Genomic DNA, 27,449 nt, shown 5'->3' on the forward strand with positions numbered 1-27,449 from the left:
TGTTATGTAAAGGTTTGTGATATTTGACAATAAATTGTATCTGAGAGATACCATGACCTCTGATGTCAGTATAGTATGGCTTAGTTTTTTAATTTTTATTTTTATTCTTTGTTCAATAATTTCTAGATTGTAACTAAAAATAAATAAACCATCATGTATTACTGAAATAGAGAGCCAAAGGCTTATTTATCATGCATGTAATCTAGATGTGCTTTACATTATGGAAAATACTAAGAAAAATTATCTGGAGCTTACTCCACCTTTACTACGAGTTGCCCATAAGGTTATGTTTTATTGCATTTTAGCACATACTAGTAATGATGTATCGCTCAGATATGCTGCGAGCTCTGCAGGGTTACATTTACCATTCAGAAACCTGCAAGCCTCGTGGCATGCATGAGGCTTGCATGTTGCATGTTTCAATGACACTCATCATGTATGAGTATAATGAGTGTCATTCCTCCTATGCAGCCTCCTACGAATTATTAATACAGTAATCGATCATGGACGGATTGTAATTTTTACCATTGATTATTAGATTTGATTAATGCAATTTTGATATGCGTGGTAACATCGAGCGATTAATTAACAGCGTTAATCAAGGGATACCTGTATATATATATTGAAGAGTATTAGTGATAATCCACTTCCTTGAATGAGACCTCTATTGGTTTTAATTTTTTCAGTTGTTTCATTATTAATTTTAATTTTAGCATAACTTTCTTTCATTATATTTGCTATTGCTTTTGTGGTTTGAAGTGAAGCTTTCAATTCATACAGTATATTGATTAATTTTGTTCTGTTGATTTGATGATATGCTTTCTCATAATCTAGGAAGGCCATATATGTTGGCAGGTTAAATTCTATTCTTTTTTCTATAATCTGTTTCAGTGTAAATGTGGGATCTGTACAGGATCTTTCTTTCTTAAAGCTGCATTGTTCTTCTCCAATAATCTCCTCGGCCCATCGTGTTAATTTACTTTTAATTATATCTAGATATATTTTAAACGCTTGGATAGGCTTATGTGTTCAAGACAACCACAATCTGGTGTAACAGTGGGGCTAGTATAAGTAATTGCAGCATGCAACACAAGACTAAAGTCCTAATAGGGTGCCATCTAGGTTTAAAAAAAAAAAAAAAAAGTTCAAAGTTTTGAAATAGTAGTCCAAATAATAGTCTTAGAAAGTGTGAAAAAAAAATAAATAAATAAAAGTAATAAATATTAATTTGGTCTTAGGATGACTGTTTCCCAAATCTTTGGTAGATTTATACTTGTTAAGGTTTGGATTATGTTTTAAGGCTTCTGTTGATTCCAGGAACAACCTCTCTGACTTCTAGAAGCTTCTGTGCATTACTTTTGTTTTGCTGTTACTCCTAAAGAAGCCAAAATAATGGCTTCTGTTGAACGCGTGATATACCACTTGTCTCCAGCTATAGCCAATAATATTAGGTTAGACGTGGCCAATATCCTAATCCATTCTAAGCCTCCCAAAAATAATATCCCACATAAAGAAATAATAGCTCTAAAAGAACTACGCAATAATAACCACATTACAATAACCAAATCAGATAATGGAAATGCCACTGTAGTAATGGATACAACAGAATATGAAAGCAAAATGCATGCAGTGCTCCAAGTCCGGTCTACACATCAAATCATAGATCGAGATCCCACCAACTCACAAAAGAATAAGGTGTGCAAGTTACTGAACAAAGTCACTTCCTGGCCAAAAGAAGTTATCAAAAAACTTAAACCCTTACACGTCAAAACACCCAGAATATATGGTGCTCCTAAAATACACAAACAAGGTACACCTTTTGTGTCCTATTGTTCTTGACATGATGTTAGGGCCTCAATGAGTATGTTGACTCCTTGGAGTTGCCCGTAATAATAATAAACTAGCCATAGAAAAATCCCACTACAAGAAGACATGAACAGTCCTACATATAAACTAGCTAAACATTTAGCCAAATTACTAGCCACTTACACAAACAATTCTCCCTTTTGTTAAAAATTCTACCCACCTAAAAAGTATTTTAGAAAACGACACCTTAAATAGTTCAGACCTAATGGTGAGTTTTGATATCACCTCATTATTCACTAATATACCACTGATTGAAACACTTAACTTACTAAATTCACAATTTCCCCGTGATATGTTTCAGCTATTTAAATTCACAGTACAGGCAGGTTATTTTACATGGAAAGGGAAAATATACAAACAATTAGATGGGACAGCTATGGGTCCCCCCCCTTTTTTTTCTCCCCCTCCCCAGCCAACTTCTACATAGAACATCTGGAAAAACTAGCTATCAACACAGCCACTCTCAAACCTAGTCTCTGGCTACGCTATGTTGATATTTCTTTCTTTTAAAGTTACACAGTGATCAGCATTCATATTTATAAATTTAGGGACACAAAAACACGTGTTGAACAGATTATTTTATTAATTACTAATAAAATAAAACTTCACGTTTCGACCCCTGTATCGAGGTCATCATCAGAAGGATGCAAGTGTATAAGGAACCAAGCTACATGCTCTAGCCCTGTATACCGGTAAACTAAATCTACGTAGTTAGTTAATCCTTTTCCCTAGCCTGACCTCTAGTGATAAAAAAAAAAATAAATAAATAAAAAAAATTAAAAAACTATAAAAAAAATTAAAAATAAAAAAATAAATACAACTACAATAAACTGCTAAAGTACTCATGTATTAATATTCTTCTGGATTTGTACAGTTCTGATTGTTATAATATGATTTCTTTAATTTGCTGTTGAATGTTACAAACACTTCACCAGGTTGTCTTCTTGTAGTGGGATTTTTCTATGGCTAGTTTATTATTATTATTATTACGGGCAACTCCAAGAAGTCAACATACTCATTGAGGCCCTAACATCATGTCAAGAACAACTATTCATCTTTCACACAGTATCTATCATACCTCTCCTTAAACTCATTCACGGTCATAGAACCCACAACAGACTCTGGCAGCTTATTCCACTCATTTACCACTCTCCAAGTAAAGAACCTAGCTCTAACACCCCTGGTAACCACATTTTTGCCCAGCTTCCATGTATGGCCCCTAGTCCTCCCACCACCAGTCCTGTTCTGAAAAATATCCTCTGAATTAATCTTATAGAAACCCTTCAGTAATTTGAATGTCTCAATCATATCACCCCTTTTCCGCCTATCAACCAATTTTTGCAACCCACAAATCTTCAATCTATTCTCATAAGGTTCATTCCACAGACCTGCCACCATCTTGGTCACTTGTCTCTGGTTCCTCTCCACCTCCTCCCCATCAAGAAGAAACCATGACGCCCATATCTGGGCACAGTAGTCCAGATGGGGTCTTATCAGGGCTAGATATAGAGTAACAATAACTTGTTTGTCTCTGCTCGTTGAAGTATTTTTCAGTAACCAAGTGATTTGATGAGCTGTTTTAGCCCACTTTTGCAATGTGCCCCCTAAACTTCAACTCCCTATCCACCAACACTCCCAAATCCCTGGCCTCATCAATCTCCTGGAGTACGGTTCCACCAATGTGATATACTGCTGCTAATCTTTTCACATCAAAATGCATAACCTTACACTTTGCCACATTAACTTGACATCCATTTTCCTTAGCCCAGTCCTCCAAACTATCCAAATCATCCTGCAAAATTTTGACATCCTGTGCACTCACAATTGCTCTACCCAACTTTGCATCATCAGCAAACAAGTGAACACTTCCTCTCAGATCCTTTCCTATATCGTTAATGAACAAATTGAAAAGTAGTGGTCCAAGAACAGAGTCCTGCGGTACACCACTAGTGTGGTGTGCCGCAGGACTCTGTTCTTGGACCACTTGGACCAGCCGCAGTGGAGTCCAAAAGACAAGCCGTCTTTTGGACTCCACTCCTGAATAAACCACTCTCTGGTATCTCTCCATCAACCACTCTTCTATCCATCTCACCAACCCTATATCCATCCCCATCTGCTCCAGTTTACTGATTGGAGTTCCATGTGGTATCCTATCAAAGGCCTTGGCAAGGTCCAGTAGAATCACTGAAAACCCATTACCCTTATCTAGTTCAGTCGTTACTGTGTTATAAAATGTGAGCAAATTACTGAGGCATGATCTACCCTTCACAAAACCATGTTGTCTCCCCATACAGTATCCCATTTTCATCTATCCAATCCTGTATTCTTCTCTTGACTAGTTTCTCCAAGACCTTGAAAGTGATTCCTGATATGCTAATCGGTCGGTAATTTTTACAACAGCAGTCTTGGAACCTCCTTTATGCAGTGGAACTATTTTCCCCTCTTTCCACCCCCTCGGGACAAATCCAGACCCGAGACTCAGATTAAACAGAATGGTCAAGGGTACTGACAATTCTTTAGCCACTTCACGTACGACACGAGCTGGTATACCATCCAATCCCACAGATGTATTGACATTGAGATTTTGTAATAGACTACTCACCTCCACCTCATTCACCACAATTCCCGTATAAACTTTTGGTTCATTCATTTCTGCAATGTCACCACCTGGATGATATACTCTTGCAAAGTGCTCACTCAGTAATTCAACTATATCAACTGATTCAGTTACCTCCATACCATCGGCATTCTTTAAAATCATTCTACCATATACATTTTTTCATCTACTTGCAACATATCGAAAAAACTGTTTAGGATTGTCTTTAGCTTGCATGGCCAGTGTTCTTTCGTAATCCTTTATTGCTTTTCTTACCACACTCGTTACCCTTCTGGCCTGGGCTTTATACTGTTCATCATGTCTGCTGGTCACCTTTCTCCTTAAATTCCCTCCATAGTTGTTTCTTTTTTTGCATCTCAAGCTTAATGGTGTTATTCATCCATTTAACTCCTACTTGATTTATTATTCAGACTCTAGGTATACATTCAGCCATTGCTTCATGCAAACACTTCTTAACTGCCTCCCACGCACTGTCAACTTCTAGCCCTTGCAGTTTTACATGCGATGGCACTGTACCAATCAATCTCATAAGTTTGTCATACTTACCAGCCCGATAATTCCACATGTACCCTGTCTTAATTGTAAATTCCACATCTTTAGCCACCTCTCAAGTCAAGACCCTATGATAGCTCTCACCAGTTGGTGGCAACATGGTCATATTCGTTACAGCCAAATTCTCAGATGCAATTACTAGGTCAAGCACTCTCTGACCCCTAGTATTTTCTGTTACATGCTGTCGCAGATAGTTATCCCTTAATAACCGCATAAAATCCAATTCCTTCCTCCCATGTGTCCTCTCCTCCTTCCAATCAATGTTACCATAGTTGAAATCTCCCATAATAATTACCCTCCTTCCACTCATTTCTTCTATTTGCCTATGCATACTATCTCCACCATCTATTCCATCACCTGGTCTATAGCAGCACCCAACTGTATATTTTGTTCCGTTAATCTCAATCTCACACCAAATAGCCTCAAATGGCTCTTGTCTCTATCCTCCGGTTCCACTTTTATTCTCCTTGGCTGTAGCTCATCCACTATCATCAGTAACCCTCCCCCATTTTATTCTGTATACATGAACTGAAGAAGCCTATTTGTCCCATCCCTATTTTGATGCCTTATACTAACTATCCCATTCTGATTTGTGGTCTTTCCTACTCGCTTGGGCATATTACACACATTCACACACCCAACTGTCTCCCTGAAATCTTCATTATTTACTTCCCCCCCCCCCCTTAATAACTCTAGTTTCCCTGGTTCTGTACATTCACTTCCACCACATTCAACAACACCTTTTTAAGTCTCCGCACACAAAATCCATTGAAATGTAATCCATCCATTTTATATAAATCCTTTCACCCATCGAACTCATTCCACACATCCACAAATTCCACACCACTCATCAAACTAATTCACGCATAAAGTCATTACAATCATGGCCCTCTTTCTATACTCTTCACTGTCATGCCGTGGCAACAGACTCACATCCTAATTCTCTCACTCTTTTCTTTTGCTACCTCAAGCAATTTCTTCACATCCTCACTCATAGCCTTTTTGTTTCCTTTCAAATCATTTGTTCCTGCTATCAGTTCCTTCACCCGCTGTTTTTGCATTCTAATTGACTTGCTTACATTCTTTACGGTCGCACCGGGTTGGTACAATTTTGTTAAACACCTCTTACTAGGGAATCTCCACACAACACACGCTCTTTCATTTTGTTTACACTCACTATCATATCCTTATTTTTTCTATCATACTTTTGCTGATTATTAGTCAGTACGCTTATTAAAGATTTTTGAAAACGTTCCAGTTGCTGGTTTATTCCATGTATCGCTCTGCATAATAGAGCTATTTCACTCGTTGCATCAGTATCATCATTTTTATTTTCCAATGATTCATTCAATCGTTCTGTATGCTTAACTTCATTCTCTCTTACAACGCCACTCTCACAACTATCAGGTACTAACTCGCAAATATCCTCATTCATACCTCGAATATCGCTGTTATCTAGATTCTCACTTTCGACAATGTTTTCACTCACACGACATAAAATACTCTTTAAATCCTCGCATTCTTTACACTTTTTGCACACATTCACTCCACAATCGTTGTTTAACCAGACTCCAACCGCTCTCCTTGATTGATGCATACATTTTGCAAACGGTACACCGAATCAAGTCTTTTAAGTTAAGATTTTCAGACAAATATGGCAACCTAGATGCCATCTTTGTATTCCTCTTTATGGGAGCCATGTGCACAGATAATCGATCTATCAATTTACTATTAAAATACTCAAAAAAAAACACAAAAATCACCCAGACACGTTAAAATACTAAAAGTAAACCATACTATGCAAATTCATCAATTTTTACTCCAAATATCACTTATCTGGTCAGGAGCTATCCTCAGACACTACATACTATATAGCCCTCTCAAGTTTAGGTTGTTATACAGGTTGTAGATGGGTCCTCCACATTCTTGAAATGGTTACACCGCACCAAAACCTGGTTTGAGAGAAAATTTAAAGAGTCATGTGAAATGCTTAAACATAACCCAAATCTCAACAAAAACGATGGCCTACCATTTCAAGAATGTGGAGGACCCACCTACAACCTGTATAACAACCTAAACTAGCCACAGAAAAATCCCACTACAAGAAGACAACCTGGTGAAGTGTTTGAAACATTCAACAGCAACTGAAAGAAATCATATTAGAACAATCAGAACTGTACCAATCCAGAAAGAATATTAATACACGAGGACTTTATCAGTTTGTTGTAGTTGTATTTATTTATTTTATTATTATTATTTTTTAATAGTTTTTTTATTTTATTTTTTTTATAGTTTTTTTTTTTTTTTAATTAAAAAAATTTTTTTTTTATCACTAGAGGTCATGCTAGGGAAAACAATTAATTAACTACGTAGATTTAGTTTACCGATATACAGGGCTAGAGCATGTAGCTTGGTTCCTTGTACACTTATATCCTTCCGATGATGACCTCGATACAGGGGTCGAAACGTGAAGTTTTATTTTATTAGTAATTAATAAAATAATCTGTTCAACACGTGTGTTTTTATGTCCCTAAATTTATAAATATGAATGTTGATGATGTGTTTGCTATTTGGCCACATGGCCCAGAATACATTGAATGCATTTTTAGTGCATCTAAATAGCCAGCACCCTAAAATCCACTTTACAATGGAACTAGAAGCCAGTGACTGCCAGCCTTTCCTGAACACACTGATCACGTCTTCCAGAAGATTCCTTATCATTTTTGGTTTATAGAAAACCCACACGTACAGGGAGATACTTACACAAACAATCACACCATCACCCTTCTCAACAATATGGTATCTTAAAAACACTAACCCATAGAGCTAGAGCAATCTGTTCCAATGACATTGCTCTTACTGCTGAACTTTCTCACTTACATCACACCTTAACCAATGGTTATAATCCCCATAAGATAGATAACATACTAAATGCTACCCAGAAATCCCCTCTATCTACCACGGAAGACTAAAACAAAACTATCACCATCCCATTCATTAAAGGCACATCTGAAAAGATATCTAGGGTGCTTAACAAACACCAACTGCGCACCATATTTAAACCTTATGATGTGAAATTAGCAACTCTCATCCATTCACCTAAGGACAAATGCACTCCTTTATCACATCCAGGAGTCTATGAAGTGCCCTGTTCTTGCCATCAAGCCTACTACAGACAGACAGGAAGAACTGTTGGCATCTGCCTCAGTGAACACAAAAAATATATCCAACACTTTCACTATGGCAATTCAGGTCTGGCAAACCATGCTTTGGATACCCCAGCACAGGATCAATTGGAAAAAAAACAAAAATGATGCACAGAAGCTTCTACAAGTCAGAAAGGTTGTTCCTGGAACCATCAGAAGCCTTAAAACATACTCCAAACCTTAACAAGCATGGCTGTATAAATCTACCAAAGATTTGGAAGACAGTCATCCTAAGACCAAATTAATATTTATTACTTTTATATTATTATTTTTTTTTTTCTTTCAAACTTTCTAAGACTATTATTTGGACTACTATTTCAAAACTTTGAACTTTTATTATTTTTTTTATTTTTTTAACCTAGATGGCACCCTATTAAGACTTTAGTCTTATGTTGCATGCTGCAATTACTTATACTAGTCCCACTGTTGTCTTGCATTTGTAACAAACTTTGTGTTGTGTTTTGTGCTCTGAAGATGCTGGATAAAATACCAGCGAAATATTAGCTTTTAAGTTAATAAATAGTTATTTTCTTATCCATCTGTGTTCATTTCAATACCGTCAAATCTATTACAACTAGATATATTTTATTTGATGTATTTAATAAGGATATTCCTCTGTTGTAGTTTCCACAATCCTTTCTGTTTCCTTTTTTGAATATATTTATGACTGTTGCTGTCTTCCATTCTTGTGGGATGTTTCCTTCTTTCCATATTCTGTTTAGAAATTTAATTAATTGTAATTGAAATGGTTTAGAGCTGTATTTGTATAGTTCTGAATTTATTCTATCTTCTCCTGTATCTTTTCTATTTTTTATTTTTTCCAATATTTTCTTTAGATCATTTAACTGTATTGGTTCTTCATTTGTTTCTTGACTTATTACTTGTTTTATTTCAATTTGATTATTACTGTTTAGAAGCTTGGTATAGTGATTGGTCTCCATTCTTTTGTGGAGGAGCCTTCTAATTGTTGATTATCCTTTGTTTCTTGAGTCATTTTTTTTTATGATTTTATAGTTCTTTAGTTGAGGTCCATTTGTGTCATGCTCTAATCTTGATACAATTTTTCCCAGTCTTGTCTTCTGATTTTCCTGGTTTCTCTTCTTGTTATTGCTCTGATTCTTTTATATTCTATTTCATTTCCTATGGTTCTGTCGTTTAACCATTTAAGATAGATTTCTTTTTTCTTTCTTATTAAAGATTCTATTTCTGGGTTCCAGGTTCTTAGTCCTTTCCTGTTTCTTTGCATTTTTGTTCCTATGGCTTCATATTGTTTTACTTGTTTTACTATTTGTTTAATGTTTTGCCATTCATTTTCTATATTTGTATCTTCATTTATTTTCTTTGTGTGATTTGTAAGTCTTCTTTAATATAGCTCTCTGATACTACCTTGCTGTAACAGTTCTATCTTAAATTGCTCCTGCTTTTGTTTTTGTGTTCTTGTATTGTTTCTATTTCTCTGGAATCTTAATAGTACTGATTAATAAATGGTGGTCTGAGTCAATATTGCATCCTCTGTATACTCTGCAATTTCTTACCAACTTCTTTAGTTTTTCACCCACTATTATATAGTCAATGATGCTTTTATATCCTCTGTCTTCCCATGTGTATTTATGTATATCTTTAAGTTTAAAGAAGCTGTTGGTGGTTTTCAAGCTATTATAGGCAACAAATTCCCTGAGTTCTCTTCTTTTTATTTATGGTGTTTTCTCCTTGATTATCTATTAAATCTTTAAATGTATATGATCCAATTCTAGCATTGAAATTGCCTGCAATGATTAAGTAATCTTGTTTATTTGTGTTCTGAATTACGTTTTGGAGGTTTTTATAGAATTCTTCTGTTTCAGATTTTTTTCTTTCTTTGGGTGCATACATTCTTATGATTGTAATAAATTCCTTATTTAAGTCTAGCCGTTATTATTCTTTCAGAGATCCAGTTATTATTATTATTATTATGGGCGACTCCAAGGAGTCATTAGACTCATCGAGGGAGGCCCTGAACATCATGTCCATCACAAATATTCGACATTCACACAGTATCTATCATACTTTGCCTTGAACTTATTCACTGTCATAGTACCCACAACAGACTCTGGCAGCTTATTCCACTCATTCACCACTCTGAAAGTAAAAAACCCAGCTCTAACACCCTTACTAACCACACTCTTGCCCATCTTCCATGGATCTCCCCTAGTCCTCCCATCCCCAGTCCTGTACTCAAAAATTAATTAATTAACCTCTGAATTAATTCTATAGAAACCCTTCAGCAATTTGAATATCTCAATCATATCTCCACTTTTCTGCCTATTAACCAATTTCTGCAATCCACAAATCTTCAACCTGTTTTCATAAGGTTCATTCTATAGACTTGCTATCATCTTGGTCACTCCCCTCTGGATCCTCTCAACCTCCTCCCCATCAAGAAGAAACCTAGGTTACCAGATCTGGGCACAGTAATCAAGATAGCATCTTATCAAGGCTCGATACAGAGGAACAATAACTTGCTTATCTCTGCTTGTCAGAGTATTCTTCAGCATCCAAGTGATTTGATGAGCTAATTTAGCCACTTTTGCGATGCACTCCCTAAACTTCAACTCCCTATCCACCAACACTCCCAAGTCCCTGGCCTCATCAATCTCCTGGAGTACAGGTCCACCAACGTGATATACTTCTGTTAATCTTTTCACCCCAGAATGCATAACCTTACATTTTGCCACATTAAATTGACATCCATTCTCCTTAGCCCAGACCTCCAATCTATCCAAATCATCCTGCAAAATTTTGATATCTTCTGCATTCACTATTGCCCTACCCAACTTAGCATCATCAGCGAACAAACGAACCATTCCTCTTAGATCCTTCCCTATATCGTTAATGAACAAATTAAACAGCAGTGGTCCAAGAACAGAACCCTGTGGCACACCACTAGTCACAGGCCGTCTTTTGGACTCTATCCTGAGTAAACTACTCTCTGGTATCTCTCCACCAACCACCCTCCTATCCATCTCACCAACCCTATATCCATTCCCATATGTTGCAGTTTATGGATTAGATTTCCATGTGGTATCCTGTCAAAGACCTTAGCCAGGTCCAGCAGTATCACCGTAAACCCATTACCCTTATCCACTTCAGCCGTCACTGTGTTATAAATCCTGAGCAAGTTACTGAGGCATGATCTACCCTTCACAAAACCATGCTGTCCCCCATACAGTATCTCATTTTCATCAATCCATTCCTGTATTTTTCCCTTGACTACTTTTTCCAAGACCTTGACAAAGACTCCTGATATGCTGATCAGTCGGTAATTTGCAACAGTAGTCTTGGATCCTTTATGAAGTGGAACTATTTTCCCCTCTTTCCACCCCTTCGAGACTAAACCAGACCCGAGACTCAGATTAAACAACAAGATCAAGGGCACTGACAATTTTTAACTGCTTCATTTAAGACCTGTGTTGATATACCATCCAATCCCACAGATGTATTCACATTAAGGTTCTGTAATAGACTATTCACCTCCACTTCATTCACCACAATTCCCATATAAACTAATGGTTCCTTCATTCCTTCAACGTCATCACCTGGATGATATACTCTTGCAAAGTGCTCACTCGCTAATTCCACTATATCGACTGATTCAGTGACCTCCCTACCATCGGCGTTCCTTAAAATCATTCTGCCGTGCATAGTTTTTCTTTTACTAGCAGCATATTGAAAGAACTGTTTGGGATTCTCTTTATTTATTTGCTTTTCTCACCACACTCGTTACCCTTCTGGCCTGCACTTTATTCCGTTCATGTGCCTGCAGGTCACCTTTCTCCTTAAATTCCTACCACAGTTTCTTTTTTTGCAACTCAAGTTTAATGGTGTTATTCATCCATTTAACTCCTACTTGATTTACTATTCGGACTCTAGGTATAAAGTCAGCCATAACCTCCTACAAATGTTCCTTGACCACTTCCCATGCCCTATCAACATCCAGCCCTTGCAGTTTTACATGCCATGGCACCGAACCAAGCAATCTCCTAAGCTTGTCATACTTGCCAGCACGGTCATTCCACACGTGCCCTGTCTTAATCAAAAATTTCACACATTTAGCCACCTCCCAGGTCAAGACCCATGATCACTCTCACCAATTGATAGCAACATGGTCATATTCATTACAGTCAAATTCTCAGATGCAATTACTAGGTCAAGCACTCTCGAACCCTGTAGTATTTTCTATTACATGCTGTCTCAGATAATTATCCCTCAGTAACTGAATAAAATCCAGTTCCTTCCTCACATGTGTCCTCTCCTCCTTCCAATCAATGTTACCATAGTTGAAATCCCCCATAATAATTACCCTCCTTCCATTCATTTCATCAATTTGCCTATGCATACTATCTCCACCATCTATTCCATCACCTGGTCTATATCAGCACCCAACTGTATATTTTGTTCCGTTAATCTCAATCTCACACCAAATAGCCTCAAATGAGCTCTTTTCACTATCCTGCAATACAGCTTCTATTCTCCTAGGTTGCAGTCCATCAGCTATCATAAAAAAAACTCCTCCCCCCATTTTATTCTCTCTGTCCCTCCTGAACACACTATTTCCTACACATTCTATCCCACTAACTATATCATATTCTGCCAGCCATGTTTCACTAATGCCAATAACCTGTGGCCAGATAGAGCCAACCAAGGCCAAAAATTCTTCCTTTTTGTTCCTAATACTCCTGGCATTAGTATACATGAAATGCAGAGGTCCATTTGTCCCACCCCTATCTTCATGCATTATACTAACTATCCCATTCTGATTTCTTGTCCTTCGTACTGGCTCAGGCACATTATAAACATTCTTACACTCAACTGCCTCACTGATGTCTACATATCCACTTCCTCCCCTCCTTAATAGTTCTGGTTTCCCTGATTTTGCACATCCACTCTCACTTCACTCAGCAACACTTTTTCCCGTCTTCGCACACCAAATCCATTCAAATGTAAGCCATCCATCTTGTACAAATCCTTTTGCCCATCAAAGTCATTCCACGCATCCACAAACTCCACACCACACCATCTGCATAACCTGCGCTTAAAGTCATTTGCGATTATGGCCCTCCCTCCTAAACTCTTCTCTGTCATCCCGCGGCAACAGATTCACTATCCTAACTCTGCGACTCTTTTCTTTCGCTACCGCTAATAATTCCTTCACGTCCTCTCTCATATCAAATTTATCTCCTTTCAAATCATTCTTTCCTGTTACGACTATCATTTCTTTCACCAATATGATTCAGTTTTGTCTTTCCATTTATTGCTGATCATGATGGCTATACCTGCAGCTGCTCGCTTTTCGTTGGGTACTCCACTGTCTATTAAACCGTAGTCCTGAAGTTCTGTAGAGCCTTTTGATTTTTTCTGTGTTTCTGAAATTACTGCTATTTCAATTTCGTTTCTTGTAGAGGTGTTTGTATTTCTTCGATCTTGTGATTGATGCCTTTTATGTTTCGATCGATATCCAGTTCATAGTTCTTTTTTTCCATTTCGTTATCCATTTGGGCTGCCTGGTTTTTATTCCCTTGAAATTTCCAATAATAATAATAATGTAATAATAATAACAATAATTCAGGTTCTCTTTTCAGAAATGTATTTTTGTCAATCCAGTTCAGATCTTCAATAAATAAGAAAAGTCATCTGTTTATAGACCACAAAAGTCCTGCTAGGTTAGCTTGTCATGCAATAAAATGCCTGCAAAATATTACACTCATTAAAGTGATCTTTTGTGGGGGGGGGAGTGGAATAGGGATTATAATTTAGTTTGAATCCATTTTCCAAGTTAATTTCATATGGGCTTAGATTTTTTTTAATAGCTTTCATATCTTTGGAGCAGTAAATTACTGAAGTTTGACTGGAATTATAACAGAATTTCTCTTTTGCAAAAAAATAAATGAGATCATCTAACTGCTTTCAGTTGAAAAAGTTCTTATAAAGTTACCTTGCATTCCAGGTTTAATATGAATTTGGTCTCTGTAATTGTAGACCATTTATCATATTGTTCTCATGGCTGCCCATGGAGACTCTGCATTGATAAGATATCGATGTCATCTTCCTGACAAAATGACATCCCAATCAACACTTTCAATGCATTTTCTATCCTACTGGTACAATATAAATTCAGCTTAGTGGCTCAGGTAAAGTAATCAGATTTTTGACCCTTGATTTCTTTTAAGCTTATTTCCTTTTGTTTATTTTAGTCTTTCTGTCTTGGACATTTTTCAAACTCTTTTTTTTGAATAGCTTAGTTTGCAAGTTTCAAGCCATAATGTTGGCTTTTGTGATTCATTCCATATTCAGAATAAAATTCATCATCATCATCATGCATATCAAGGATTTAGGCCTAGGATGGCCTGTTCTGGCCTTAGAAGTCATCGTTGAATCATTTAAGAGGACGTCCTGTTTTTTTTTTCCTAATGGCTTGTACTTTAAGGCTTGTTTTGGTAATCTTTCTGTTTTCATTCTTTGAACATGTTCCATCCATTTATGTTTATATTTAAAAAATTTTTTTTTAATTTTCAGAATAAAATTAATATAAATTATTTCTGTATATTTAATACTATCACTTTATTTTATATCATAAAAATATAAAATACTGTGATATTGCAACTTTTTATTGTAACAAGAAACTCAAAAGAAATGTACCTAGTCTAGTAGTCTAATTTTATCCCTCCTAAAAATTGAGTATAATTTCTGTCTGTCATATATTCCCCCCCCCCCAATATATATTGGGGGGGGGATATATGTATGTATGTATATATATATGTTCTCATTCTCTCTTTAGTTGTTCTTCAACTGCATAATATGACTAGTGATGATAAAAGTTCAATTAAAACTGAAGAAAAGGTGATAGAAGACATGGAAAAATCTACAGAAATGACTAGGTAAGATAAAGAAGTATTGCCATTTATACAGTTACTTGTAAATTTTGGTTGTGCTTGCATGCAAATAATGATATGCTAATTGTTATTCAAGTTGAAGTTTCTGGAATAAAAACTGTGTATAACTGGAATGAAAATAAATAATTTAATACCAAAATTAAATATTTACACATCAACATTTTGCCAGTTCAAGCTAGCATTATCATTAGCATTTTCAAAGGCATATTGAAAATATACACTCAGTGAAGATTTAGAATGAAATGACCTAAAGAACAAGTACAGTCATGTGTATGAAGGATGGCAGCGATTTTCTGAGATTACTGCTGATAGGAGGATAGGGTGGTGAGCCAAAATCTGTGTAGGGTTACAGCTTCCAGGAGTCTCTGTGATTTGAAATGGGATCTGTATAGTAGTCTGACATTCTTTCACCTAATGAAATGGTGTTCTTCCAAGGTATGCTGCTAGCCCACTTTTAGGTTGCTCTATCCAAAGTGGTCTATCCAAAATACTGGATTACACATTAATCGGAATATCGTAGACACCTTAGAACAAGAGAAAGATCCTGACAGTCCTTGATTTTTCTCAGGGAGATGGAGACTTTATCTAGAAGTTTAGACTGTTCTCATTTTGTGTTGTTTCTGGAGTGAGCTCAATTACTTTCTGTACTTTTAACGTAGGGTAGGGATTGGTGCGTGTATAGTTTGAGCTGTGTGTGGGGGGGGGGGGGAGATGTTCGTTTTAAGGAGGGCTGACAAGGATTTGTTGTTGCGACCCATTTTTGTTCAAATTATGTAAATAGATCCCATTGTTTCAGGTGCATAGTAGGTCTTGAGGATGACATTTTCTGTTCCCTGTAGGCTAAAGTTTTCAAAATTCAAAGTTTAGTATCAATATAATTTTTTCTAGTAAATAAACTTATATGTTGGTTACACGACTTTAAATTTTTCAGGAAATGACAACATATACTAAAATATTAATTAAAAAAACTTTAATCAATGCCTCCTGTATTTCGGCAATGTTGCATTGCCATCTTCTGGGAACATAAAACTATGATATGTGCATGCAGGCACTAACAACGAGCAAATGAGGCTGAAGAAGGTAACTGGTATTGGTCCTAGAGTCCTAAAGGTGCCCCCTAGTGGGCTGAATTGGCTTGTCTTGGCTGTTGGACTGATGTTCTAAGGATGCACGCTTCCCAAATTTGGGGCAGTCTCATGTACCCAAATTTGTTGAGGTTTGGGAAAATTTTTTAGAGCTGAGGCTGATTCCAAGAACAATCTTTCATATTTATATTTGCTACGGTGTAGTAAAGTGACTTTCTTCCAGTGTATTCTGAGGTGGGTATCTAGTACATGGTCCGCAAGTCCTGAGTGGCTGTATTGGTGAAACCAGATATAGTCCCTTGCGTTCAGAAATCCTGATATTAGCTGTCCTGTCTGTTTGGCCATAGTAGGATAGTTTATGAGAACTGGTCTTTGGTGGAGCGGATAATGGATGCCAATTTCTTATGTGGTTTGTAACAGGTAGTCAAGTTATATTTTTTAGGATTTTTGTGAGCTTTTCGAACGTGCCCTGGATATATGAAATGGTGATAGATTTAGTGTAATCCCTGTTAAGAAGTGGGGGGGGATTGTGGTTACTTGGTTTTAATATTTTTTTCTGGATTCTTTGGGGGTTCTACAACCCCCAAACCATTGGCTAAGAAGGTGTTAAGGATATAGTGTACCCATGGCTGTACCCTCTATCTGTTTATAGAGGGTACAGCCATGGGTTTTCTACTCCCCCCCAAACAAACCTCTTTATGGAAACTTTGAAGAAAAAGTCTTAAACTCAGCCCCACAAAACCCCAGTTTGACTATGCTACGTAAATGATGTGTTCTCTATTTGGCCACATGGCTTAGACACACTCTACAACTTCCTAACACATTTAAACACCCCAGAATCCAGGGTGTTGAAAACAACAACAGTCTCCCTTTTCTAGACTCTCTGATTACATGTCAACCTGATGGATCCCTGGCTTTTTCTGTTTACAGAAAACTGACCCATGCATGTGAAGGTAGATATACATTCACCAACAATATGGGATTATAAAAACCCTATATAACAGCTAAATTAATCTTTTCCGACAACAGTGCCGTAACTACTGAACTTAACCTTATCCTTAACACCTTCTTAGCCAATGGCTACAACACCCAAAAAATCCAGAAAATATTAAAACCAGGTAACCACAATCCCCCCCTCCCTCTTAACAGGGATTACACTAAATCTATCACCATTCCATCCGGGGCATGTCCGAAAAGCTCACAAAAATACTAAAAAAATATAACCTGACTACCTGTTACAAACCACATAAAAATCCATTATCCACTCCACCAAAGACCAGCCACCTCCCCTAGACCTACCTAGAGTATACAGGTCGCTTGCAGCTGTAAACTGTCCTACTATGGCCAAACAGGCAGGACAGCTAATGTCAGGATTTCTGAACGTGAGGACTACATCCGGTTTCACCAATACAGCCACTAAGGACTTGTGGACCATGCACTAGATACCCACCACAGAATATACTGGAAGAAAGCCACTTTACTACACCGTATATAAATATGAAAGATTGTTCTTGGAATCGGCCTCAGCTCTAAAAACTTTCCCAAACCTCAACAAATTTGGGTGCATGAGACCACCCCAAATTTGGGAAGCGTGCATCCTTAGAATATCAACCCAAGGGACACCTTTAGAACTCTAGGACCAATATTTGTCGAGGTTTGGGAAAGTTGTTTAGTCACTTTGTTTCATTTAGCAATCTTTCAGAATAATTACTCCAGGCATCCAGAATATCTTTATCTTCAGTTTTCATGTCACCTTTATCATCTGATTTCTTTTACATTACAAGAAATTATGACAACATAAAAAAACTTTCCCAAACCTCAACAAATTTGGGTGCATGAGACTGCCCAAATTTGGGAAGCATGCATCTTTAGAACATCAGTCCAACAGCCAAGACAAGCCAATTTAGCATGCTGGGGGCACCTTTAGGATTCTAGGACCAACACCAGTTGCCTTCTTCAGTCTCATTTGCTCGTTGTTAGTGCCTGCTTACACATATCATAGTTTTATGTTCCCAGAAGATGGTAATGTAACATTTCTGAAATATAGGAGATATTGATTAAAGTTTTTTTAATTAATATTTTAGTATACGTTATCATAATATAATTTCTTGTAATGTAAAAGGAATCAGAGATGATAAAAGTGACATGAAAACTGAAGATAAAGATATTCTAGAGTCCTGGAGTAATTACTCTGAAAGGTTGCTAAATGAAACAATGAAATCAATACTAGAAGTAGAAAAAAAAAACATCAAACACCAGAAAGACAGCTTGAGTAGATGATATTCCACCTTCAGTGCTGAAATATGGAGGTTTAAAATTCTACAGCGTTGTTACCTATTCTTCTTATTCTATTCTATTAACTTTCTTATACTTTATATCCTACCGACTGCGCCATTTATGTTGTGTCCCAATTTACGATTTTTATTCTATCTAACAATTTTCTCTTATCTATGTTCTTCTATTATCTACTCACGAGATATTACCAAAAATTTTTGCTAATGCTTAAGTTATTTCTCCCCTTAGTACCCCTAATATTTGTATTTATACTGTGCCTTTTGGGATATTTAGTTTAAGATATTATATACAAAAACAAGGAGAAAGAACTCAAATATGTCTGAAAGTGTAACTATATTGCAGTCGTGACACTTTATCTCGTTTCTTAACACATTAATTTCCCGCGTGATTAGGTTCGTAAATTTTCAAGTGGTGCATTGGACAGCAATTTCAGACAACTCTTTTATCATTGAACAAAGGTTTATTAAATTCCTTAACATTGTACAATTCAATTTTTTTTGATTACTCAATTTAATGCTAAACTAAATACTTACAAACTAACATTAGCTTATTACAAGTAATTAGGCTATGATCCTATAATGAGTATTACGATCATGCCGCCATAACAATTCAACACATAAATTCACTTGACATGGACAAATAAGATTAATTCGCACTATTCACCTATTCAAACTTAAGTAGGTTAACTGAACCATTTACTGCACTAACACATAACTAGTATTACGATCATGCCGCCATACACATTCCACACGTAAATTCATTTGACATGGACAAATAAGATTAATTCACACTATTTAACTATTCAAGCTTAAGTAGATTAACTAAACCCTTTCCTGCACTTACTCACAACTATGACATTTTAACTTTCCAATACATTACAATTGACATGCAAAATTCTCGTGACACATAATTATTCACATAACATTAACATTAGCCAGCTTGCTTTTAATATATTCTGTCAGATACTAAAGTCCTAGTATAAATTTTCCTTGTTCACTTCAACAGTTCCGTATTAGAATAATGATACTTATCACAGACAAATTTTAGTTAACATTAGATATATTTTACAGTACCTTTCTTTCTTGGGTTTTTCATATGGACCTTTACCTTCTTCTGATTGGACTATCTTGATATAACCTCTCCGATAATCAGCTTCTCCTACGTTCTTTTTGGAATTAAACTACGCTTACATGGTCTTAACCTTTCGTAACTCCGGACACTTTGAATCATCTATATATCGGCTGTGCAACTCGCCACGTGGACATCGATTTTTTACTTCTTTCCCCTTCTCGTAGCAAGTCGAATACAAAGCATATGCTTTCTTTTCCTCGACTTTATGGCATTCTTCGCTTCTCACATAGGAAATACGGAACCAAAATTCCACTCACTTTCGTTTCCGTGTTGTGACGTGGAGATATAACTCCAATATCGCCACTCAGGAAAACACCGTGAAATCCCTACGAAAGAGCTCTCGAAGAACTCTCCTGGAACGGAATCAAAACCAAAACCAAAAAAGCCTTGTGTGTGTGGGGGGGGGTTCCAACCCTTTTATACCTGTTCTCCTAACGGCACTTTTTCTAACTTCTTTTCTCCGCCCCCTACTTGTTTTTACTTCACCGACCAATTACGGTGGCGTTTTTCTGCCAAACGTCATTTGATCGGCGAGTCCGTAACGATGTCTCAATCCGGGAATCGGCCCTGAGCGATAGACTGTTGTTTTTCTAGCCTCTAATTTTTTAATCCCCTTTCCAAAATTTTTCTATGAACTTACTTAATAACTTAATCTTTTGCCTCTCACATACCATCTCTTATGATTTTCTGTCTTATTTATTTAAATTTTCTCATTTAAATCATATCACAATATTAATATATTCTTTCTTTTGTTAGTTAGTTTAACAAAAACTTTATTTTTTTTATATATTTTATTGGATGCAAGAATCTTTCTTTTTCTTTTAATTAATTCAACTATTATCTTTTATGCAGGGTTCTAATTTATTTTATTTATTCTTCATGTTACACCATGATAGCTGAGAATTCTATATTCTTAAGATATCAGGGTGTAACAACAGTGTCTCATCATCATTGTTCTCATCTGTTCAGGACGGGTTGAGTGTCCCATGGATTCTTTGCCTTGATTGGTTTCTGTTTTCTGCCAGCTTTGCAATCTGTTGGAATGAAACCAATCCTGAGTGGATCTTCAAGGCTTCGCACCATCTTCTCCATGGTCTTTCTTTGCCTTGGTCACCCACAACCCTTCCATAAAGGACATAAGGCAGTCTTTCTTGTTGCATCTTATGTGCCCAAACCAACATAACTGTCTTTTGTGTTGGGTTACACTGATAACATCCTATTTAGGATGTTATCAGTGTAACCCAACTCTTCCCATACTTGATTGTTTGTCTTTTTTTCAGTCCACCTTGTGCCAATTATTCTTCTTAAATAGTTTGATTCAAAACCTTTTAATCTGTCTTCTTGTTTTTCAGCGATCCGGCAACTCTTCCCATACTTGATTGTTTGTTCCTTTTTTCAGTCCACCTTGTGCCAATTATTCTTCTTAAATAGTTTGATTCAAAACCTTTTAATCTGTCTTCTTGTTTTTCAGCGATCCAGCAACTCATCCCATACTTGATTGTTTGTCTTTTTTTCAGTCCACCTTGTGCCAATTATTCTTCTTAAATAGTTTGATTCAAAACCTTTTAATCTGTCTTCTTGTTTTTCAGCGATCCCGCTCTCTGCTCCATACAGTACCACTGGAAGGATCATTATTGAGTTGAAAAGTTTAGTGTTTAGGATATAGCTAATTTTTTTATTTTATTTCTCCATATTTTATTCAGCTTGTTTATTGCTGACCATCATAGACTAATTCTGTTCCTGATAGTTTCATCTAACTTAGGTCGTCAGTAGTTAATGATCTGAGATGATTGAAACTGTCCACTTGTTCTTTTTTTTTTTTATTTTTTTAAATTATTTATTTCATCATTGACATATAACCAGCAACAAAAACATCTAAATTGTTTTTGTTGCTGGTTAGATTTAGATTAGAAATCATTGATTTTAGGTTCTTTATCAGCTGAATCAAAATTTTGCTGGAAGTCCATAAAGAATACAAAAAGGCTTTTTTGCTCAAGTAATTCTTCTGGCTCCTCTTCCATCTCTGAATTCTTTTTGCTCTTCCATTAGTTCTTCATAATTCTGTTTTGAATGATTCTAATAAATATCTTGTAAGCATGGCTCAGCAATGATATCAACTTGTAGTTGTCACATTTTCTTTTATCTCTTTTTTTTTTTTTTTATATTGGGATGATTTTACTGAGTCTCCAGTCATCAGGGATTTTCTCTTTTTCTAATGTTAGGTTGTATAAATAGTTTAGGTATTGCATAGTCCTCCTCCTCCCTCCCACAGTTCTTTTGGGATACTACCCAGTTCAGTTGCCTTTTTGTTCTTCATTGATTTTATTGCTATGATAATTTCTTCTAAAATTTTTGGTTTGGGTTCTATTTGATTTATTTGTGCAGTATGATGGGCTGTTGGGGGATACTTTTATTTTTGAGTAATTGCAAAAAGTGTTTTGTCCAGATTGTTTCTATTTCTGTAGGGTTTTTTGTCACCATTGAGCATAGTTAAGGGATAAGAAGAGTTGCTCTTTGCAATTTTGTACAAAGTTCTGGTGTCATTTTTTTTTCCAAGATGCATCTTTACATTCTTGTGCTTTTTAATTCAGCCACTAGATCTTGCTTTCTCTGCATTTTCTCTCTACTTGTTTCTTAAGTAAATTATAAGAGATTCTGTTTTCAGGAGCAATTTTTTTACTGATAACTTGTTTTTTCATCTCTCTCTCTTCTTCTGTACTAGTTTTCCAAAATGTCTCCAGCCATTCATACATTGTTATTCTTTTTTTGGAGTAACCCAGGATCTTGCTGCTGTGTCCAGCAGTTCTTCTTTACCTTGATTCAAGTAGTTTCCTATGTCTTCTCTTATTGCTCCAAGTTTCCATGTAATATTTTCTTCATACTGATGCTAGTATGTTGGTTTTTTAAGTATGTTGATGTCTATTATTTTTGCTTTGGGTGCTATTTTCTTCTTGACAAATTTGATGTTTATTTTGGCTATAAGGAGTCAATGAGAGTTTTTATTTTGGAATTGAGCTTTTCCATCTTTTATTAATTAATATGTAGTCTGTGCGGTTCTTGATTTCTCCATTGGGTGAGGTCGAAGTGTATTTATGACTTTTCCTATGTTTAAACATTGTATTGCTGATAAACAAGCCATTTAATGTATAGAAATTTAGCATTTCTTCTCTCATTTCTCCTATTCCACATTTTGCCATAACATCTGTATATGAATCTGAAAATTGTCATGCTTTTGCATTAAAATATCCTAAGATTATCAGGATATCGCTCTTGTTTGTATCATTCATTTCTTCTTGCAGTTGTTCCAAAAATTTTGTATATTTTACTTCGTGAGAATGGTGTGGTGCATACACTTGGATAATTTTAATATAAAGGTTCGTCTCTTTTGTTTGAAATCTGATGGATAGGATTCTTGAAAAAAAATGGATCTTATATCAGTGATAATTTCTCCAGTGTTAAGCAAGATTTCATTGCAAATATTTGCATAGATGATGACTGCATTGTGCTCTTCCTGCAAAAAACTCGCAGAGGGGAAGGTGCTACCAGACCTTACATCCGTGACATGAAACTCATCGAAGAGATACTCCATGATAAATATGGTAGTGCAATAGTTACAAAAGAAAACTTAATTCCATCATCCATTGACTCAATGAACAACAGGAACATTGAGATTGTTATAGTCACATTTAAAAATATATCAATTGCCTCAGTTTATGAACCGCCAGAAGAAGCTTTCTCCTTCTCCGATATCCTCCTCAGTAATAATGCATACATGACTAATGTTGTATTAGCTGACTTTAACAGCCATAGTATTAACTGGGGTTACACAAAGTCCAACGAAGATGGAGAACTTGTTGGAAAATGGCTGAAAACCTTTCTCTAAACCTGATACATAATCCAAAACTCCCTGCATCTTTCAACAGTGGCAGATGGAAGCGAGGCTATAACCCTGACCTCGTATATTTAATAATGTTGGATATTCAAAAATATCCAACATTTGTGTTAAAAAGGTTTTAAATCCAATTCACATACTCAACATAGACCATAATGCTTCAATTCAATCCAGCTGTTATGCCTAACATGGTCCCTTATAGACGATTTAATTTCAAAAAAGCTAATTGCAAGAGTTTCATGGAATATTTTGATCGCTCCATAGAACCAGTCTCTTCAAATTGGGGATACTCTCTCTCCTTGAGAGTATCCCCGATTCATAAAAATATTGAATTAACTCCATCAAACACATTCCCCGAGAATGCGCACTACATTCCAGGCCTTTCCAATGACATACCAGTATGCTAATTACAACTTTACAGCACAAACCTTTTCTCAGAGGAGACTATCCATACAGGAGAAAAATTGTGCTCTAAGATGGCAGAGGAAAGGTGTTCATCATGGAAAAAAGAAATAGCTTGATATGACCCATAGTAACAGAAAGGCATGGAACTTTATCAACAGAATTAGGAAGGATTTCAATAAGCCATATGAGCATCCACAGGTAACGGCTAATCAAATTGCCCACCAGCTGCTGCTGAATGGAAAATTTTCTAAAAAGCACCCAAAAAATAAGATATTTAGAACCCCAAGTGAGGAACAAAATATGATTAACTCAGATTTCACCATCACTGAACTCAGCACTGCCATAAACCTATTAAAACCTAGAAAATCTGCAGTCCTTGATATATGTAATGAACAAATTAAACATTTTGGATCCAGGACTAAAGACTGGTTATTAAACCTATATAACACTTGCCTTGGAACCCTAAAGATACCAACTATCTGGAGGCATGCTAAAGTGGTGGCCTTTCTGAAACCAGGGAAAACTACTACGACTTGGGACTTGAACTCAGATCTCCTAGCTATATCTCAGTGCGGGCAAGGACAACCTTGTAAACTTCATTGCTCTCAAAAAAACTGAGTTCTGTCTGATCTCTCACAAGAAAGAGTTCACGTGCCCCTCCCCCCATTTACCTTCAGTAATACTGTGATTATATCCAAGTACAATCATATTTCAACTATAGTTTCTGCAACCGCCAAATAACTTAGTGTACTTGTTCACATAAGACACTACTTCACAGTGCTGACTCTGTACAAACCCCAAATCCATCCATCCATGGAATATTGCTGCCATGTTTGGGGTGGTGCACCAAAATTCTCTCTAAGATTTCTCAATTCTATTCAGAAGAGAGCAGTCTGGCTAATTAATAATACTTTCATGGACAGTGTTCTGCTGAATTGGTCACTATTATTCCTCCACTCTCTTCCAAAATCATTAACACAAGAGCCACTGCTAAGCAACACCCTTTTACAGTCGATCTTAAAACTTACTGAACCAACTTCACTGCCTCCTCTTTTATTCCATCTACTTCTGTCCTTTGGAACAGCCTTCCCCCCACTCTGCCTTCCTCAAAGATTACAACCCTCAGCTGTTCAATGCAAAATGTTAAAACTCCTCCTTTCTTCTATTCCTCTTGCGTGCGCGCGCACACACACACAGCACTAGTGTGCTATAGGTCTTGTGGCCTTTCATGTGTGGACCAGATAAATTTGAACATTAGGTTTAATACCACTTTCTTTATCAATATAGTTTCATATAGATTATAAATAGTGGAGGTAGCATACAACCTTACCTTACTCCTATTTCAAAATCAAGCTATCTCCTCCTGTACATCTTCCAGTTATTTTTATTACCGATTTGCAACTTATGGATTGATCTGTGTAAGACTCCACTTATACCATATATACATTTTTTTGTCTCTTCTCTTCTCCTACTGATTTTCTGTTTTTCATTTCTTTTAATGCTTCATTTAATTCTTATAATGTTAATGCGTATGAGAAAGTGACATCAATTAAATTTTCTAATACTCTTTTAAATAATTCTAATTAGTTTTTCTTTCTGGAGTATATAATAATAATTGTTCCATTGTTGGTTGGTTATCTCTACAATATTGGGTTTCTTTTTTGCAAGAACTGAAGCTTAATGATCTTTATTATGTTTCTATAATTTTTGAACTATTTGTTTTCAGGTAAAAATTTGGTGATGTTTTTGTAGGTCGAATTTATTCTTTCATAAGATACATTGTTAATTTATTGAAGGAATTCTATTCCTTCTAGCGATGATGCTTTTATAAGCAACTTCACATCCTTTATAAATATATTAGGTCTCATACAAGGCAATGAAACATCGATTTCCCTGTAAGTGAAATACAGTAAAAAAAAAACACTAGTGAAGTGAAAATAAAATGATTATCATTTGTAGATTAATACAAGGTGTGACTCAAAAGTTTTATGACTAATATTACTGCAAGAGCATTATTCGGGTCATGAAACTTGAATCTGTCCTTTGCTTATTAGATGAGGACTGTTGCAAGTTTCTCCAAATGATCACAGAAACATTAAATATTTCTAAAGGACTGCACTCCAAATAGTGGTGGAAGATTTAGGGGAAAAAAAGATGTGCATAAGATTTGTTACTCACTCCATGACAATGGAGCAGAGACAGGATCGGATTGCTTTGTGTCAAGACCTTTTAAGAACAGTAGATGAAGAATCAATCTTTTTAGAATAGAATTGTTACTGGTGTGGAAATGTAGTGTTTTGCACGTGATCCTGCAACAAAACAATGCAGAATGGGTTGGAAAAAATTCACCAAAACCCAAGAAGCAGGCTTTTCAAACATCTAGAGTGAAATGTTGAAAGTTTATTTTTCACTTTGTTAGACTATAATAAATTTAGTTTGATCCTTTATCCAAGTGTGAGCAAACAAAGTTTGTGCCTGAAAATATCTTCGGAACTGGGTAAGGCAGTACCACACTGGGCAACTTCTAGCAAAAGTGGACCAATCCAACATCACTCTTATCTCAGTATCTCCAATAATGCAAAACACATCTCCTTGTGGATATGTATATTGTTATGCATTAAGGGAAGGGCCACTACCCAGGCTAGTTTCAACCTTTATTGAGGTCTCTTCAGTGGGAGCCAGACCCAGGCGTGGAGATACCAGGCAGAAGCATTAGCAGGTCATCTCTACCTATAGGAGTTGCCAAATGGTGTGCCACCCTTTTTTTAATAAATTACTCTGGACTTAGAGAAAGATGTTGAAAGTTTATTTTTCACTTGGTTAGAGTATAATAAATTTAGTTTAATCCTTTATCCAAGTGTGAGCAAACAAAGTTTGTGCCTGAAAATATATTCAGGACTGGGGTAAGGCAGTACAACACTGGGCAACTCGTAGCAAAGGTGGACCAAGCCAACTTGCTGTACTGCCTTACCCCAGTCCTGAAGATATTTTCAGGCACAAACTTTGTTTGCTCACACTTGGATAAAGGATTAAACTAAATTTATTATAATCTAGAGTGAAAATGAAGCCCTTAATAGTTTTAGTAGTAATAGCAAGAGTTATTCATTGCAAGTTTGTCCTTAATGGTCCAAAGCTCAATGTGGAATTTTATGACATTGTCTACTACAGAGAATGAATCAAGTGATACTGGTATTCTACTTATCCAATGATTGGTTCCTGCTTCACAACCATGCTGTGGTTGTGAAGCAATTTTTGGCAATAAGGAAAGTTACTGCCCTTCACCACCCATCCTGTTCTCTAGACCTTGTTCCAGCTGATTATTTTATTTTCTTGAAGTTTAAATTTTCATTAAAAGGTCCATTTCTAAACACTAACAGCACTCTGAAAAAGGCATTTCTGGATGGCATCAGCAAATTGTCTGAATGTACAAACAAGTGCATGAGAGAAGGAGGGATCTATTCTGAAATTTAA

The 27,449-nt window shown here is 36.2% G+C and overlaps 1 protein-coding gene across 7 annotated transcripts in view; it reads left to right on the plus strand.

The window, feature by feature from the left end:
* LOC150097660 (serrate RNA effector molecule homolog B-like) overlaps nt 1–27,449 on the plus strand; it is a 335,617-nt gene that overhangs the window by 164,961 nt on the left and 143,207 nt on the right. For all 7 annotated transcript variants that reach the window (XM_090407120.1, XM_090407123.1, XM_090407118.1 and 4 more), the window contains one exon: nt 15,056–15,155. In XM_090407120.1, coding sequence (XP_090263246.1) covers nt 15,056–15,155 — 100 coding nt within the window. The remainder of the gene's footprint in view (nt 1–15,055; nt 15,156–27,449) is intronic.

The sequence above is a fragment of the Typopeltis vanoorti genome, chromosome 17 (genome assembly GCF_054136105.1).
Source record: "Typopeltis vanoorti isolate ZY-2024b chromosome 17, IOZ_Tvanoo_1.0, whole genome shotgun sequence".
Classification (NCBI taxonomy): Eukaryota; Metazoa; Arthropoda; class Arachnida; order Uropygi; family Thelyphonidae; genus Typopeltis; species Typopeltis vanoorti.